At 34.3% G+C, this 18708-nt stretch overlaps 1 protein-coding gene across 9 annotated transcripts in view; it reads left to right on the forward strand.

The window, feature by feature from the left end:
- Nucleotides 1–18708, forward strand: part of LOC112041186 (ubiquitin C-terminal hydrolase 12) — a 95676-nt gene that overhangs the window by 16497 nt on the left and 60471 nt on the right. For 4 of the 9 annotated variants that reach the window (XM_024074088.2, XM_024074089.2, XM_065765392.1 and 1 more), the window contains exons 11-22: nt 1116–1190; nt 3962–4040; nt 4149–4292; nt 4379–4459; nt 4611–4730; nt 6383–6505; nt 14900–14977; nt 15122–15210; nt 15282–15390; nt 15458–15526; nt 15695–15805; nt 16243–17174. In XM_024074088.2, coding sequence (XP_023929856.1) covers nt 1116–1190; nt 3962–4040; nt 4149–4292; nt 4379–4459; nt 4611–4730; nt 6383–6505; nt 14900–14977; nt 15122–15210; nt 15282–15390; nt 15458–15526; nt 15695–15805; nt 16243–17076 — 1912 coding nt within the window. In that variant the 3' untranslated portion in view covers nt 17077–17174. Of the gene's footprint in view, nt 1–1115; nt 1191–3961; nt 4041–4148; nt 4293–4378; nt 4460–4610; nt 4731–6382; nt 6506–14899; nt 14978–15121; nt 15211–15281; nt 15391–15457; nt 15527–15694; nt 15806–16242; nt 17175–18708 lie in introns of those variants that run through there. The other 5 variants (XM_065765398.1, XM_065765395.1, XM_065765396.1 and 2 more) reach the window with 3 other exon arrangements.

The raw sequence follows: 18708 nt of genomic DNA on the forward strand, positions 1-18708 counted from the left end.
ATGAATATATGAAGTAATTCTTCTATTGGATGGCATCTCATGGGAATATAGTCTGGAATACTAATGAAATGAATTAATGACATTCTTCAATTTGTTTACTCATTAATTTGTTCTAATGAAATGAAAATTGCCCATCTTATTAGCGGTGCTTCTTTCAAGCATTCTTCTACCAGAAGTCCAAGAAGGGTATTGTTTAAAATTTGGTGATTCACTCAAAGTTCTCTAGACATTTGAATGTATGATCTAGATTGGTTAGCTGTTAGATGGAGAGTTTCATCTATATATTATGCTAAGATTGAAATACTAAAGTGGTGGTTACTATGTCTCTACATATAATTTCTTTGCCTGTTCTAGTATATTATTAGGTAATTACTTGAACATTGCTACCATAATGCTATGCCCCTCACCAACTCTGATTAAACATTTTTCTCTCTATTAAAGCAAGTGAAGCCAATGTGGATCTGGATCCATCTTTGTAGTAGTAGATCTATCTACATTCTTAGATAGTGACAGCTAAGAAGCATGTACACTCCAAACTACTTGTCATGTTTGTGTCAAACACTCAAGGGACACTATTCCATGCGTGTCCTTAGTATATTGGGAATTTTTTTTAAAATTTAATTTATTTATAATAATTTCCTTTGAAAGATTTTAATAGTTGTTATTTATTTTGAAAACTTAAAATGAAATTGTACTTAAATATATTAATTAATTGTTGTATCCCCACCATGTTGCGTCCTATTTTTTCAAGAATTGCCCGTGTCATCGTGTCTTGTGTTGTGCTGTGTCTGTGTCCAGATTTTTTTAGAGTGACAGTCATCCTATTTCAGGTTTTGGTGACTAGTCTGTAGACTCTTTCTTCGTTGATGACCTTACCTATCTCTGTTGTAATGACATTTGTATTATTTAAAATTTTTTTAGAGGGTACTCTTTTATTTGTGATTAGTTGTTATTTTGTATTAGTATTACCTAGAGTTTCCCGAGACTAATGGATAAAACATAAAAAATGCACCAACGGTATATGATACTTTTGTGCTATTTCTTTCTTTGATTGCTTAAAATAATATTCATTGATGCATTTACAGATGGTAACATCCACTATTCTTTCTTTACAGTGTTTTGGTTCACAGTGGTGGGGTGCATGGTGGACACTACTATGCATATATCAGGCCAACCCTATCTGATCAGTGGTAATGCATATCGAAAATTTTTAACTACTTTCAACACTTTCAATACTAATTGTTATCTCATTAAACTTTTGTTTTATATTTTGGTTTATGCAATTGACTTATTGACCTTATAAATGTTTACTCAAGCTTTGTTTGTTAAGAGGTTATGGAAATTCAATGAGGAGAGTCAACATTTTTGGGGACTTGCTTAAAAAAAAAATGGGGAAGCATGTGGTGACTAGACCTTTGAAGTGGTAGTAAGACCTTATGGGTGTAGCCTGTGAAAAGGTGTAAGACCTGATGGATAAATTTAATGTCAATATTTCTTCTACTGTAGGGTTTTGGCATTACTGGACCTCTGATTGCGAAGGACAGAGATGTATCTTCTATATTGAATTCAAGATGGGAGGATGGACCATGTTATTGAAATTTGAGATTCATTAGCGCTAAACTTACACATACAACTCCAATGGATTTTTTGTACTCTCGTCTCAATTTTAATAGTAGAGCAGGTCATATTAGATGGGATTTGAACAAAAATGGTAAGTTCTGTCTGTTCTAACTATTAAAGGTTGAGGGGTACAACTAGATGATGGTTTCTTTGAAAGAGTATTTGGGGCAGCTAGTTGCCTAGGATCGTAAATTTTTTATTTTATTTATAATTTAATTTTAAATTTTAGATTTTTTTTTTGGACAGCTACTTTGGTTAAAATTTAAACTGGGCAATCTTATTAGATGGAATGTGATTATGGTCCATTGAAGCTGTATGTGTAAGTTTGGCAGTCTGTGGATGAGTGGATCACTTGTTGCAACATGGTTCATTTGCATATGAAATGTGGTCCTTTGTATTCCTTGCATTTGGGATTCAATGGGTGATGCAAGAGAAGTTGATAGATGTCTATGCATGTATGAGAGGGCTTTATGGATGCTGAGTCTGATTTGGAAGGCGATTCACTGCATTATGTGGACAATTTGGGGAGAGGAATAATTAATCTTTTGAAGGCGTAATGAGAGCTATTGTTGAGATGAAATCTATATTTTTACATTCTTTGTTCAGAGTATTATGGATCAAGGTTTGCAATAAGGATTACTTTAAGTTCATATCTCTTTGCACTAGTTAAGGATGAACTTACTAGACTGATTCAAGATGAAAGACCCTTGGTGTATGCTTTTTACAGATTATAGTCTTAGTGGATGAAAGTGGAACTAGACATGGAGTTAATACCAAGCTGGAAATTTGGAGGGATGCTTTAGAATCTAAATGTTTTTGTTTAAGTAGATAAGAGTACACGGGGACAAGGATGGAGAGGTTGTAAAATTTGATGGTCAAGATATAATGAAGAGTGAGTGTTTTCTATATCTTTGATCAATGATTCATAAGGATAGAGAGATCAAAGAGATGTGAATAATTAGATAAGAGCATGGTGGATGAATTGGAGAAGTGCATCAGAACTATTGTGTAATTGAAGAATACCTTATAAGTTATAGGTAAGTTTTACAAAAATGTTACAAGACCAGCTATGCTATGTGGGTACTGTATGTTGGGCTGCCAAGAAGCAACATGTTTATAAAATGAGCATGTGCAAAAAAGAAAATATAAAAATAAAATGAGCATAGTTGAAGTGAAAATGTTTTTTTTTTGATAAGTAACTTAAAAGTTTATTGAAAAAACACAGCCCCGTACATTGGAAATGTATGAAAGAGGCAAGAACATCAAGAAAACAAAGTACAATGATCAAGCAACCCTGAAAGGGAAATACAAGAAAAAGAAGGTAAAACCAAACACCATTCGAGAAGAGTAGAAAATAAAAATGACTTAAACTCAAGAATGGACCGCTCACGATCCTCAAAGCTTCTCGAATTTCGTTCCTGCCAGATACACCACATCAAACAGTGCGACACAATCCTCCAAATAACTAAATTACGATGTCGCCTGAAGTTGCAAGACCAGCAATCCAACAAATCTGCAACCCTTTGCGGCATCACCCAACAAATACCAAACAAGCGGAAGATCATACTCCACATTTCAAAAGCAAAAGGACAGTGAAGGAGGAGATGATCTACAGATTTTCCACACCCTTTGCACATAAAGCACCACTCAAGAACAACAAAGTGTCTCTTCCGTAGATTATCAATAGTTAAAATCTTGCCTAAAACCGCAGTCCAAGAGAAAAAAACAACCCGAGGAGGAACCTTCGATTGCCACACCATTTTCCTAGGGAAGGGAAAGACTGTAGATGGGGATAGAAAATGATAATACCCATTCACCTTGGAACCTCGGCTGCAGGCAGGCTTCCAACAAAGTTTGTCCGCACCAACACCCCAGACCTTTGTGGGATAGATCAAGACCAAAAACGAATCCAAAGAAAGTGACTCTTGATCGTTCACTAAGCGACGAAACTGAATGTCCCAAGAAACTCTCCCATCTGCGTAGCACATAACATCAGAGACCGACGCCTCCCTTGTCCTACTAATATTATATAAACCCCCCCCCCCCCCTCCCCTTCTTTTTTCAATTGAAAGGGAAGATAATCTTTGCGGTGTTACTTCTTTTATCTTCATTTTTTCCTGGTGACTTCTTTCAGTGCTGGGTTTTAATTGGTTCAAGGTTTTTGTCATTGGTAAATGAAGTGAGCTGTGGATTCTTGTTACTGGAGTGATTGAAGATCATTCATGTTTTTTGATATGTAGTCAAGTAGCTTTGGTTTCCTTCTGTCAATGATCCTCCCAAATATTTCTTGATATTTCCATTGATTTGTTAGATGTAATACACCGTGATTTGTTGCTCTTAGGTATAAATTTGATGATGAACGAGTGACAAAAGAAGATGTTAAGAGGGCACTAGAGGAGCAGTATGGTGTTGAGGAAGAGGTAATGTTTTTCTCCACATTGCTTCTATGTAATTTGTATGTTAGTGTATTCTAACTTTTTATTGAATTTTTAGTTGATGCATTTTCTATTATTTACTACATGAAACAGTTGCCACCAGCAAATCCTGGGTTCAACAACTCTCCATTTAAGTTTACCAAATATTCAAATGCATATATGCTTGTATATATACGTGAAAGTGACAAGGAGAAAATAATTTGTAATGTGGACGAGGACATTGCAGAACACCTTAGGGTAAGGTGTTTGATACACTTCTTTTTTACTTGAAAGTTTTAATACTTCTTTGTCAACAAAGTCTTGCTTTGAACATCATATACCAGATAAGGTTGAAGAAAGAACAAGAAGAAAAGGAGCAAAAGAGAAAGGAAAAGGCAGAGGCTCACCTCTACACCATCATAAAGGTTACAGCTTCAGCTTTTGAAAACTCCTGCGTGTGTGTGTGTATACTACATACATACATACTGTACTCTCTCACAGTTGCTGCTTTTTTCTGTTTATATGTATATACGTCACTCATGGAACATTATTTATTAGTTCCATTATTGCCTGCAGGTTGCACGTAATGAGGACCTACTTGAACAGATTGGAAGGGATATATATTTTGACCTTGTAGATCATGACAAAGTTCATAGTTTTCGTATTGAAAAGCAGATTTCGTTTAACCTTTTCAAGGTACTTTGCGATTTGTTATTTTTTATTTTTTATAAAAAATGTAATTCTTTTTGAATAGATGGAGTTGTGTCTGCTCTGTTTGGGTTATGATGTGTTTTTGTTGACTTTTAACTGCGTTTGACATCATATTATGTTAGCATGCCATGTTTACATGTAAACACACACACGTGCGCGCGCATATACAAGTAGTATGACTGTGCAATGCATGGGTCAATACAAAATCATCTGTAAATTAAAGTGAGATTTCACTAACACCATTGAAATTGAACAATAAAATAGATAGTGAAATAAAAGAATCAAATTTACCTAACTTATATGACAGGAAGCATATCATGTTACACTGAATTTTCATCAAAACAAAAATTTATTGTAGATTAAAACAATATTAAAAATAATGAATTTTTTTAATCTCTTGAAACTTTTGATAAGAGATATATAATTGGAGTAGTATATTAAATTTCTTGGAACTTTGATAATAGATTTTCACATATAGTGAACTATCCTAAAACATTTAATGTACTTTTAGTCTTTTAGTGAGCCACATTGTAGCATGACATAAGACTCAACTTTCATTGCATACGATATCCTTTCAGTCACTGTAGATGACATTTGGTGAAGTAAATTCCATTTTAAATATTGATGCTTTGATAAATAAATCTGCTTATAGTAGTTTTCAACCCCTATAGGCTAAGTATGGGGTGGTGGGTGACTTGATTATCAATTGTTTAAAAAATATTCATGCAATAGCTTGTTTTTAGATAAAGTTGAAATTCTGTTTTACATGTTATAATTTTTGGGGTAGATTCATTCCCTTACTCTAATAGTAGATTTTTATAAGCTAATTCTGGTTAGATTTGGGGATCAGTATAGTTTCCTTCCCCTTTAGTAAGCAGGAGGTCTTGAGTTTGACTCTCAATTTGGCATTGGACTTTACTGATAATAATACTGATTACTGATAAGTAACATTTTTTCTTTCTTAGATCTTATAGTTGCTTATGATTATTCTGGATTTCTAATTGAGGTCAATCTAGAGCAACTGTTTTTTATGTTGTTTTGAATGACCTCCATACTAGATATATGTTTTTCTCTCATAAAAAGAATATTCAAGATTAACTGCAACAAGATATTCTATAGATGTTGTTGATTAACTACCACTTGTCTCAAAAGCTTAAAATGTTAGTAAATGTTGAATTTAATCATTTACCCATATTATTCTAACATTCTTCCTCGCACATGGGTCCAACCTTCCCCTTAATAAGTGAGGTCCAACACATGTGATTTTTAACCTTTTAAAATGGGAGGCAATGTGCAGATGAAGTTTGAACACATGGCCTCCTACTCTTATACCATGCTAAGCTACCACCTTGTTCCAAAAGCTTAAGTTGCTAGAAAATTGTGAATTTAATCATATTATTCTAATTGTTATTGTTAAACTACCTTTATTTTTTTCAAATTCTATTATTAGATTATAGTTTATTCTTTTTTTTTTTTTCCTTATGCCATGCTAAGCTATCACTTGTCCTAAAAGCTTAAGTTGCTAGAAAATGGTGAATTTAATCATATTATTCTAACTATTATTGTTAAACTACCTTTATTTTTTTCAAATTTTATTATTACATTATAGTTTATTCTTAATTTTTTATTTTTCTCAGGAAGAAGTTGCCAAGGAGTTGGGTATACCAATGCAATTTCAACGGTTTTGGCTTTGGGCAAAACGCCAAAACCATACATACAGGCCAAAACGACCACTGACACCTCAAGAGGAAGCACAATCAGTAAACACTTGTTGACTTTTACCTTCATGTGTCATGGATTACACTTGAGTAATTTTTTTTGAGTTGTGGTTGTTTATAAATTTGTCGTTTGTCCTCTTTTTGATCTGCTTAAAGACTTAGGATATAGCTCAGATACATCAAAGAGTATGAATCTAGGAAATATTTTAGGGCGTGATGTGGGCATATTGGGGATTAAATCTCTTTAATAATGATTGAGGACTCTGAAGATGTCTAAGGAATGGAGGAAAACTGCTTCAAGACCAATGAATTAGAACAAAAGAGATATTTGAAGTTGTACCAATTGTCATGGGGTAAGATTTATCACACTGGGAAGGTTTGGGGAACAATGAATGTGTATAGTTTAAGGTTCGCCACTGTTGTTTATCGTAATCATGGATTTACTTAGTAAGATGATTAAGAAGGCAATATTGGGAGGAAGGTTTTTGGGGTTTATGGTTGAGGGTAGAAGTGGCGGTGTGTTGAATATATCACATTTTCTGTTCATAGATGATACTATGATCTTCTGTGGAGGTGACATGGAATGTGTAAGGGTCCTGAGGTGTATGCTGCTATGATTTGAGTCAATTATGGGGTTGCAGGTGAACTTGAGGAAAAGTGAGATAGTGCTAGTGGGGGTTGTTCAAAGAGTGGAGGAATTAGCCATGTATTTGTGTTGCAAGGTGAGCTCATTACCCATGAACTATTTGGGTTTACCATTGGGTTCTTCCTTTAAGGCTTGAACGGTGTGGAACGACATTGGAGAGAGGATGAGAAAAAAGATTAGCTGGGTAGAAGAAACTATATCTTTTTAAGGGTAGTAGAATCACTCTTTCAAAGAGTGAGAGGATGGGAAAAAAGATTAGCTGGGTAGAAGAAACTATATCTTTTTAAAGGTAGCAAAATCACTCTTTCGAAGAGTACATTATCTAACTTACCCATTTATTTCTCTCTTTATAATGTCAATTTTTGTAACCTCATTTTTTTTTTTTGGAAAAGTGAATAAGCATTTTATTGAACTAGACTACTTTGTGTACAAGAACGTAGACACGAAGTGTAAAAAACAATAAAAGATTATGTACAAAAAGATAATGATACTGAGAACTTAGGAATTGAATTGCTATTAGTAAAACCCTATGTCCAGGACCAATCAAACAATGATATAGCAAATCTCAATTGTATCCATGAAGATTCCACACCCTCAAATGTATGATGATTACATTACTGCCACAGAGTCCAAATCAATCATAATATGACTATGTTCCAAATATATCCAAAGACTGCGTGCCTACCCAATTTTGCCAATCAAACAAAAGGTCAGCAACTGTTAAGGGTTGCACTCAATAAAATCCAAAGGAATGAAACACAAAACTACACCACTCAAATGCAACACTACAATATAACAAAAGATGCTCCACTGTCTCCTTGCTATAGTGACACATACAACACCACCGTACTAATGTGTATCCTGACTTAATGAGATTATCACAAGTGACCCATGCTACAGCCTATAGTCCAAATAAAGAAATAGATCCTTCCAAGGAAAAATCATAATACAAGGGGCCCTGATGGAGTCATGGAAGATTAATATGCTACCTTGCAAATTTTCCTATTCAAGAATTATTTTTGGGTCCTCATTTGTAGTCCTATTGAAGTGAAAGTCTTGCCCTTTTAATGGTCTAAGTATGAGTCTTTTAGGGTTAAAACAATTTTTAATTTGGGTTTTTATTTTATTAGTTATGGTCAGTTTCATATAGAGGGGCAAATCTGTAATTTCAGCAATTATTGCGAATTAAGGGTATTTTGGTATCTTTTTTGAATCTAGAATCTTCTAGGGTTTTAAGTATCTTAGGTTTATTTTACTTTGGGTCCAAGTTAGTATTTATTAGGTTTTATTAGTAGTCCTAATACTAGTAAGAATCCTATTACTACTAGTACAAGTAAGAGTCTTTATATATATCTTGTGATCAATCTATTAAAAAAAAAAATAGAATGAGTTGATTAATAAATTTGAGAGTTTTGAGCAATAGTCACATTGGCCTTTGTTGTTTCTTTCTCTCTCTCTTTTCTTTATTTTCTCTTCTTTCTTTCTAGGGTTACTGTTCATGATACTGTTCACACAACTCCTAAACAGCCCTGACTTCTCTCTAATTCTTCTTCTTTCCTAACCCTAAACCCACTACAACTAAACGTAGACAAATCCCTAATTTGTCCTACGTCAATTTGGTTTTAGAGCAAAAAATCCTATCACAAGTCCTTGCCAAAATCTTCTTCAATCGCTTGACAATATTTATCATCTAGGATCAAGTTGATGCATGAAGATGCATCTCTTCTTTCAATTGTTAGGCGTATTCAAGCTATACCCAAGCAAGAGGAGGATTGGAAGCGTACTTCAATTTTTAGGACCATAGTGCATTGTGAAACTGAAAATTGAATGCTTATTATTGATGGTGGCAGCAAAATGAATGTTGTTTCTTAAGCTACTATTGAGAGGTTGATTCTACCAATAGAACCACATCCGAAACCGTACAAGGTAGCGTGGATAAATAGCACCTTTATTCCGGTAACAAAACGATGCTTGGTTTCTATTTCTTGTGGGCAATATAATGATTCTATATGGTGTGATGTTATTCCTATGACTGTGACTCATATTTTATTAGGTTGCCCTTGGCTTTATGACCAAGATGTGTATTGTATTGAAGAGGACAATACATATAAATTTATGTTCAATAATGCACAAATTGTGTTAAAGTCTATGAGTGCAGAACAACTAGAACAGCTAAGGCAAAAACAAAAGGTCAAGCCTAAGGATGCTGCTGAAACTCCAAAACAAAGTGCTATATTGCCACAAAAGGGAGTTGGAGAGCTGGAGCAAGATGAGAATAAGTTTGATCATGGGAAAGTTGAAACCAAGGAAGATATTGGTGTTCTTGCAATGGAGATCGTAAAGGAGCAAGGTGAGCATAAAATTGATATTGGAAAAATCAAGATGAAGAAAGACATTGATGTTACTACCATAGATCAATCCAAGAAAGGTTTCAAGTTGAATATTCCTTTGGTTATTGATTTTATCATTCCAAATTAATTTAATGATACGATGTGAAAGAAAAATTCTTTTTTCTTGGTGCTTCCAAAGGTGATTGAAGAGTTGGTGCAAGTTTCAAGTTTGAAGATCCTTATACTTCAACACTTTAAAACTCGAGGTCGAGTTTCTTTCAACCAGAGGAGTATGATGGAGTCATGGAAGATTAATATGCTATTACTTTGCAAATTCGCTTATTTAAGAATTATTTTATTGGGTCCTCGTGTGAAGTCCTATTGAAGTTAAAGTCATGCCCTTTTAATGGTCTTAGTATGAGTCTTTTAGGGTTAAAACAGTTTTTAATTTGGGTTTATATTTTATTAGTTATGGTCAGTTTTATATTGAGGGGAAAATCTGTAATTTCAGCAATTACTGCAAATTAAGGGTATTTTGGTAACTTTCTATCTAGAATCTTCTAGGGTTTTAAGTATCTTAGATTTATTTTACTTTAGGTTCAAGTTAGTATTTATTAGGTTTTATTAGTAGTCCTAATACTAGTTGGAATCCTATTACTACTAATACAAGTAAGAGTCTTTATATATATTGTGCTCAATCTATTCAAAAAAACATAGAATGAGTTGATTAATAAAATTGAGTGTTTTGAGCAATAGGCACGTTGGCCTCGTTCATGGTACTGTTCATGGAAACTGTTTACACAGCCCCTAAACAGCCATAACTTCTCTCTAAATTCTTCTTCTTTCCTAACCCTAAACCCACTGCAACTAAATGTAGACAAATCCCTAATTTGTCCTACATTAGGCCCTTAAGGCATTATAAAATGAGTTTACGTCAAAATCCTTTTTCCTTTCAGTCTCCATCTCAACTGATCTCTACCCTTCTAATGAGCATAGTTATCAAAACCGAATTGGAGATTAACTCGAGTCACTCAATTGAAAGACCAATTCATTGATTCACTAGTTCAACCAGTGGTTCATTGGTTGAATCGTAAGTTTATTAACTAACTAATTAATATATTTATAATTATAAAAAATAGCTAAAATAAGGTAAAAATAGGCCATTCATTTAAATTAAAACTAAAAGAAAAAGAAACGTTAATACTACAATTTGGAATAACTTGTATCCCAATTCCCATCCATTAATAATTTTAATTGTATAAAAAAAAATTCCAGAATTAAATAAAATCATAATTTATAAAATATAAAATAATTTTAAAAAAGTTTATGAAGCAAGAAAAAGTACTTGATAGAAGAGATTAATAATAATAATAATAATAATAATGGACAATGGAGAGACAAAAGTTTTGACAAAATTTTCTTCGTTGTCGTATTGCTTATGAGCTATGGTCTATAGTATGGACTCCATTTGGTCTTCTATGGGTTATGCCGCGAAGTGTTACTGATTTACTTTTGAGTTGGCAAGGTTCCTTCGGTGGACATCAGAGCATTGATTTATGGAGGGCTGTACCACATTGTGTCTTATGGTGTATTTGGCGAGAACGGAACTCAAGATGTTTCGAGGGGAAGGAATGGTCTATTTTGGAACTTAAATCTCTCATTTTTTCACACCTTGCTGGAGTGGAGTTTGTCCTTTAATCTTTTTTCTTGTTCTAATTTTTTAGAAATATTTGATCATTGTAATTTAAGAGTTTGATGTACTGTTATCCATGTACACCCCGGTGTACTTGGATTTTTGATTAAATACAATTCCTCTATTTATCCAAAAAAAAAAAAAAGTCTTGACAAATTGACCATGCATGTCGGTCAGCAGGTGGGGCAGTACAAATTGACTATTTTACTAGGGTAGAAGCTAGTTACTATTAGTATTAGCCATTAGGCACTCTCAAAAAGTATATAAAAAAAAAAAAGCATCTGACACTTCTGAAAAGTTTAAAAATTTGTTAGCAACTTTTAGATTGGTTGGCTACTTTGCGAAACCAATCATTCTCTTCATTTCTTGATTTTCTTGATTCTTGTAATTTTTATTGACCCCCTGTACACTCCTTATGGACTAGGGTGTCCCTTTTTTGATATCAATAAAACTTATTACTTATCAAAAAAATTTGTTAACAGCTTTTGTTTTCCTTACCTTTAGTTATCCTATATGGCAAGCCTTTTATCCGTGGGTCAAACAAGTTACATCTTATTTTGCGGTTACATGGGTTAAAGTGGGATAATTCTGTAAACGGTATGAAAGTGTAAACATTTCGAGATATATCAGGGATCACGGAATTTTTGTTTAAACTGATGGTACGGTACGGTTTAATAACACTGCCAGTGAGAGAGATTAGAGTAAAGAAGATTGAATAAGGACATTACCACCTATATCTTTCAATCATTAAAATCTCTCACAAAACTCACATTCCAGTTCCTCAATTCCTTGTCACTGTAACAAGGAATTAACTGAAGCATCTCACTGTAATGAACAAATGTACAAGTCAGGAAAGGCCATCCTCAATAGTTGGTCACCACACCAACTATCATGCCAAAATTGAACTCAGCTACCCTCCCCTACCTTTTAGTGGATATAGCGTAGGAACCTTTTTGACCCCACGCTATTAGTGGGCAGACTCGAGAATGTACTCTTCAATAACATTAACCTTGCCCTTTTTGACAAACACAATTTCTTCCAACCTAATAATCTGTGTTCCATCTGCTCTAATGCTTAAACTCATCACCCATAGGTCCCATACCACCCCAAGAAAACCTTTAAAATTTCTCAATTCTGTTTTCCACACTAACAACAATGATGAACAATGAGAGATAATAAGTAGGTAGACTTCGGAATGTTCTCTTCAATAACAATAACCTTGCCATTTTTGACAAACACAATTTCTTCCAACCTAATAATCTGCATTCCATCTTCTCTATAATAGGATTTCAAAACGACTTCGGCTTCAAGGACACCCCCAAAGGCATACCCAGTTAAGTCGTTGGTAAACACCCAATCTTAAATCAGAGGGTATCTGCAAGTTCTGGCCTATTCTGAACCTCACCGAATACCACCAGGAACCATCTCACTCTTACTTTGGTTTACTTTGAGGCCTGTCACAGCTTCAAAATAGGTCAACACCATTCAAATATAAAGAATTTGCTCATAATTTGCATCAAAAAATAATATTCTATCATCAGCAAATAATAAATGCAAGACGCACAAACCAACAACAACATTGGAGCCCAACTTGGAACCCCAAATATAGCCTCTCTTCTTAGTTCTCCTTAACATCGTATTGATGACCTCCACCAAAATGAATAACAAAAGGGGATAATGGGTCACCTTGTCTTAGACACCTCGAACTACTGACAAAGTTAGAGCCCCAAATAATATTGTGTTAATTAAAAGACAGATCAGACTATAACATGAAATTGGACTGAGAGTTTAATATAATTAGATGAGATGAGGATAGTAAAATTTGATTTTCAGGGCATATCAAAGAATGTTCACCCTAGTTATTTCTTTGCTCAATCATCCATAAAGATGGTCTAATCAGAAATGAAAATAATTTCTGTCATTTATCTTGTGAAAATTGTAATATTTGAATGGCTGATAATTTTTTTGGGTCTTGTCTTCTATATTTTCAAATGAAATCAGAGGAATCTTTCATCATGAATTAAAATTTCATTTATCTAGATTAAATCCTTTTCTTTCATAATTTTTGGAGGATGTTATCCATAGGATTAGGGTAGGATGGATGAAGTTTATGAGTGCAATTGAGATACCATATGACCTTACAATACTTATTAGGTTGACAATAAAGTTTTGTAATGTTATAGGACTGGCTATGCTTTACAATATTGATGTTGCGTTATCAAGATGTCATTTTCATAATTATAATTAAAATGAGAATACCATGGTGTGTGAGGCAAAATTCCAGAAATGATAGTCATGATTGAAGATATTCATTGAAAGTTGGGGTGTAGTAGTACTTCCTGAGGAAAAGTTTATGTTGAGTCTACTACGATGGTTTGGACATTTGCAACAAAAACTGGTGAATGCATCATGGTTTTTTATTTTATCTATTATTATTTAAAAAAAATTAAGTAAAATTTTATTGAAGAAATGAAAGGGGCTGACACAGGCTGTGAACTGTCCCATTTCAAAGAATACATATCCAAAAGAGAGACTAAAAAAACAAAAGACATCAAAGGATGCCCCCCTGGGCACTCATCCAATTCTTATGCTCTTTGATTAGAAAAGTAGGATTTTCAATTCCATCAAAGGGCCTCTTTTTTCTTTCATACCACAAATCCTACATGACGCCAAGAGGCAGGGCTTGCCACACCTTAGCTACTTTGTGGCAATGAAAATGTCCTTGACAACATTCCAGTAGATCAATCACAGATCTAAGAATCACCCAAAAAAAAAAACAAAAAAAAAAAAACAAAAAATGCAAAACAAATGACCACATGTCTGGTGAATGCATTAGTGTGAAAGACCGATTTTGATTCAAATGATATTATAGGTTAGAGGGAGGTTTAAATTAATGAGTTCAGTTGCAAATTTGATGGGCATATAAATGATGAGGAGCATGTTCATAGATAGTTGAGAAAGACTTGAGGGAAGTGGGATTTTAGGTTGTACATCTATGAAGGTGTATTAATATTAATGCATTTGGTTTCTACAGCTTATTTTTTTTGGATTTTGTAGTCCCTTTAGCTATCAGCTGATGAATCTCGGCCTGCTTTTATTTTTTGCACTTTTTTGTTTCTTTGTTCCCTTTGCATGTGTGTTTCCGGTATATTGTTTTTGAGTTTTAATGAAATCACATTACTTATCAATATATAGCATTGAATTTGTTTCATCTGATCTTGTTATTTGATGGCATGATGATCTTGGGCTGGATTACTATGCATTTGCTTTAAAGTTTGAATAGTTTTTTCACAGACTGAATGAATCTAGCAGATCTATGATTTGTAGGACTTCTGTCTTTGAAAATTGGCACATCACACAGACATACATCTAGCACGCATTTTGAAATGAATTATGGAATTTCCTTCATTTGCCAAATTTATGTACAGTATTTTATATGTATTTCGCGTTTTTGTCAAGAAACTTTATATACAGCTCTTATCTCTGACCTAAAAATCATGATCTAAATAGTTCTGCAATTTATGGTTCAGCCGCACGCAAATAGACGCTAAAGAACAAATGAACATATATTTAAAGTGTGATATAACTGTTAATTGTTCAGCTATTCATGTTCATTTGATATAACTATGCTTAAGGGTTTTGCCGAGAATTTGTTATTGAGATAATTATAGATGTGGAAGTTGTATTTACTTCATAAGAGCACATGGTTGCCCTTGCCTGTCGAAGGTAGGAAAGTATGTGTTTTATGACACTTTTGTGCATTATAGGTTGGACAGTTGGGAGAAGTTTCCAATAAGGCAAATAATGCAGAGCTTAAGTTGTTTCTAGAAGTAGAACTTGGGCAGGTAATGTTGTCTTTCACATCTGATGAGGTGATCCCCCTCTGGCTGTTTGAGTAGATCTTTTGATAAATATTAATGGAATCGGTTTATCATTGAGTGGCATGGATTCTCTCTTTTGTGCTGTTACTGATCTGCATAATCACTCAGGATTTGCAGCCTGTTCCTCCTCCTAAAAGGACGAAAAGAGATATTCTGCTATTCTTTAAGCTATATGACCCATCGAAAGAGGAGCTCCGGTAGTTTCTATTTCCTTCTTCTCCTTGTTAGAGTTGCAGAAAGCACTCATGCTTTTCTTCTATAATATCAGATATGTTGGGAGGCTTTTTGTTAAGGGTAGTGGTAAGCCAGTGAAAATATTGGCAAAACTAAATGAAATGGCTGGATTCAGTGCTGATGAAGAAATTGAACTTTATGAGGTAAGTTTAACTTTTTATTTCTTATCTAATTTCAGCAGTTACCTTACTCATCCTATTTGATATTCAGGAAATAAAGTTTGAACCTGCTATCATGTGTGAATGCATTGACAAGAAGATGACTTTCCATGCGAGTCAGGTATGTTATAGACGACTAATTGCAAATGCTTTGCTTTGGGAATTGTTTTCAGATGTAGTTCCCAAATTTTCTGTTTGTTTGTTCCATAACTTTTCTCTATAGTTGTCTTCTGTATGAAATTGCTTATCTACTTTCTTTTATGGCCTTATTTTCATTTGCATTTTTCAGCTCGAAGACGGGGACATTGTTTGCTTTCAGAAATCCCCTCAAGTTGGAAGCAGTGATCAATATCGCTATCCAGATGTTCCTTCATTCTTGGATTATGTGAAGAATCGTCAGGTACAGAGTGAACCTTTACAATTCGGAGATCAGGATCTCCCTGTTTTTATGCTACATGTTGAGCTTTTGCATTATTGTGGGTATGTGGTCTTCATGGTGCACCAACCTTGCATGCTGCATTTGCTTGTGTTGTCAAGTTTGAGCACTTGTTTTGATTAAAAGTATGTTATCAATTCGTAAATTAAAACAGTCAGTTAACTACTATAGACTAGCCCAAACAATATATAACGTCTATGGTAGTGTTTTGAAATCTTCCAAGGGGCTAATATTTGTTCTATGTCAGTAGAATTGGCATACAGTCATGCCTGGTTAATCATTTGACTCATGCTAAACCAGCTTATGTATTGGATTGGGTTCTAGTTTACCCCATTTTGTTGGGTCATAATGATGTTTTCCCGGTAACTTTTTCTTCTTTTCTCCCTTTTGACCTTTGACAGGTTGTAGAATCTGTTCCCCGGGCTCAAACCAAAACAAAAGTCATTCCTTCCACCCAAGAGGCTTCTGTTCAAGAAATGACTTCTGATGAGAAAATAGAATCCAATGCTGAAAGGGGAGACTCAAATCAGGCGTATGCCGAAAATCCTCAAAAGAAAGAAGACTTTGCAGAAGCTACTTCCAAAAACCAAGAGGGTGAAAGCACCCAAATAGACTCTGATCCACTGTTCTCATTACTTTCTCCTGATTTGAGAGCAACATGTTCTCAGTTGCTCTCAAAATATCCTGAGACGATGAAGGATACTAACAAGTGGACATTGTCTCTTAGGGGCTTTCTTTTGGGGCAAATTGGGTTTGTAGTGTCCCAACTGCAATCAAAAGGCAAAGATAATTGTCTAGATCTTCCCCTTGATGACTTCCTTTCCATACTAAGTGAGGCTGAGGGCTTAAGTGTCAATGTCGACTGGTTAAAGAGCCGTGTCACTGCATTGAGGGACTTAAAGAAGGCAGGACCCTCTGTTCATGCTTCCTTGTCCTCACTCCGCAAGTTGAGAGATAAAGAAAGTTCTTGTATCAACAAAGCGAAGGAAACAGAGTCAGCTTTAGAGGTACATGGCACTTCAATCACTCAGCTCCAAGAATCTATTAATAGACTTAAAGTGGAATTGACATCCAAGCAAGAAGCCAATTCTGCCCTTCAGGCTCAGTTAGAAGGTGTTACAGCAGAACGCAGTTCTTTGAGGAAAGAAATTGAAAAGTTGGAAGGTGAGCTAGGAGCTCTAAGCCACCCAGACTTCTCTTTTGAAAATATTAGTTCTCTCACAAACATTATTTAATTTTCAAGTTGTAATATTTTATGGTCTTAATAGGCCATTTGATTGTATTATAAACTTTTCTATGCTTTATTCAGTTAGGATATTAAACTTTGCATGCATATCATGAACAGTAGAATATAAAGTAACTGAATAGAAAGACTTTGTTTATAATGATATAAGTATTGTGGAACATAATGTTAGTTTGACATCATGGAAACAAAAGATATTTTTACAAGATTAAGTATGGTATTTCTTAAGGTGAGCTTCGCTAATGGGGCCATATGCCTTTATACCTGCCTAATCTTTCAGCCAATAATGTCCAATCTGATGTGCTTTTTCCACTATGTAAGGTCCTTCCCACTTTGGGGAAAACTTGTGCATGACAGCTCTAGCCACTTCTCGTACATGAGGAGCAGTTTTCCAAACAAGTTCCTCAACTTGAAACCTTCTCTCTTTAACTTGGCCTTCATGCCTAACCTTCATGTTAGCCCAGTAAAGGCATTTATGAGAGGCAACATTATCCCGCTTTTCTTCAATAATTTTTAAAGCAGCTTCTTTGGGTATTCTTGAGTTCTCTGTGAGCTTTACAGTTGGCCTTACCAAATCTATTAGGATGACAAACTCCGTGCCATATACTAGAGAAAAGGGTGAAGCTCTTGTAGCTTATGATTTGGTTGTCCTATGAGCCCACAAAGCTATAGGAAGCTCCTCTCTCCATCCCTTTCCATTCTCTTTAGTTACTTTTCCCAATATTTTCAGAAATCTTTTGTTGGAGGCCTCAGCTTGACCATTTTCTTTGGCATAAAAAGAGTATGTTTGGTAAAAAAAAATTTTATCAGTTTTCTGTTTTCAATGACTATTTTTTGTCTCCAATCACAAAAAACTTGTTTGGTAAACTCAAAACTACATAAAAGAGAAAATAATTTTTGTTTCTAATTTATAAAGAAAAATGAAAACAACCAAAGGGCTCTTTTCAGTTTTGTGTTTTTTTTAGGCTTGTGAAAACACGGGAAAAACATGTCATTTTACAACTTAAATGAATCAGCTCTTTGGTTTGAACTGTGCAACTAAACTTTGAATTTTATTCATATATTTTTTTCTCTTTGCTACTACTTCACATAATTTTTTCTTTATTTTTTGCTGCGCCTCTAGTTCATCACAGAGAGACTAGAGAATGAAACCAAAGACAGGGGTACCAAGTACAGTAAAACCTACTCCCTTTCTCTCTCTCCCATCCAGTTTTATTCTTTGCGACTCTAATTTATCTTTGTCTCTGTCTCTGTCTCTGTCTCTCTGTCTCTCTGTCTATTCCTTATTTCATATTTCTATTTTCTATTAGCAAATTTACTCAATCTTTTACCGTTTTTGGTGATCCATCAATCAAAGGTACATATCTAAAATAATATTTTACCATCTATATATGTAAGACCTACTTTAACTTTGAATAAACTACTGTTAAAAGGACAACTAGCTTTATAGAATCCATCTTAGGGATTGATGTGATAGAATAGTACGTTTGGTTTAATTTATAGGTATATAATAGTGTTAGCACATTTGGTTTTTTTTTATAGACATATAATACTGTCCTAGTTTATAGGATTCTAATTTTATAGGTAAATAATAATGCAATTGCAGTGTGAGATTTAACAAGTG

The sequence above is a fragment of the Quercus suber genome, unplaced genomic scaffold (genome assembly GCF_002906115.3).
Source record: "Quercus suber isolate HL8 unplaced genomic scaffold, Cork oak 2.0 scaffold_623, whole genome shotgun sequence".
In the NCBI taxonomy this organism is placed as follows: Eukaryota; Viridiplantae; Streptophyta; class Magnoliopsida; order Fagales; family Fagaceae; genus Quercus; species Quercus suber.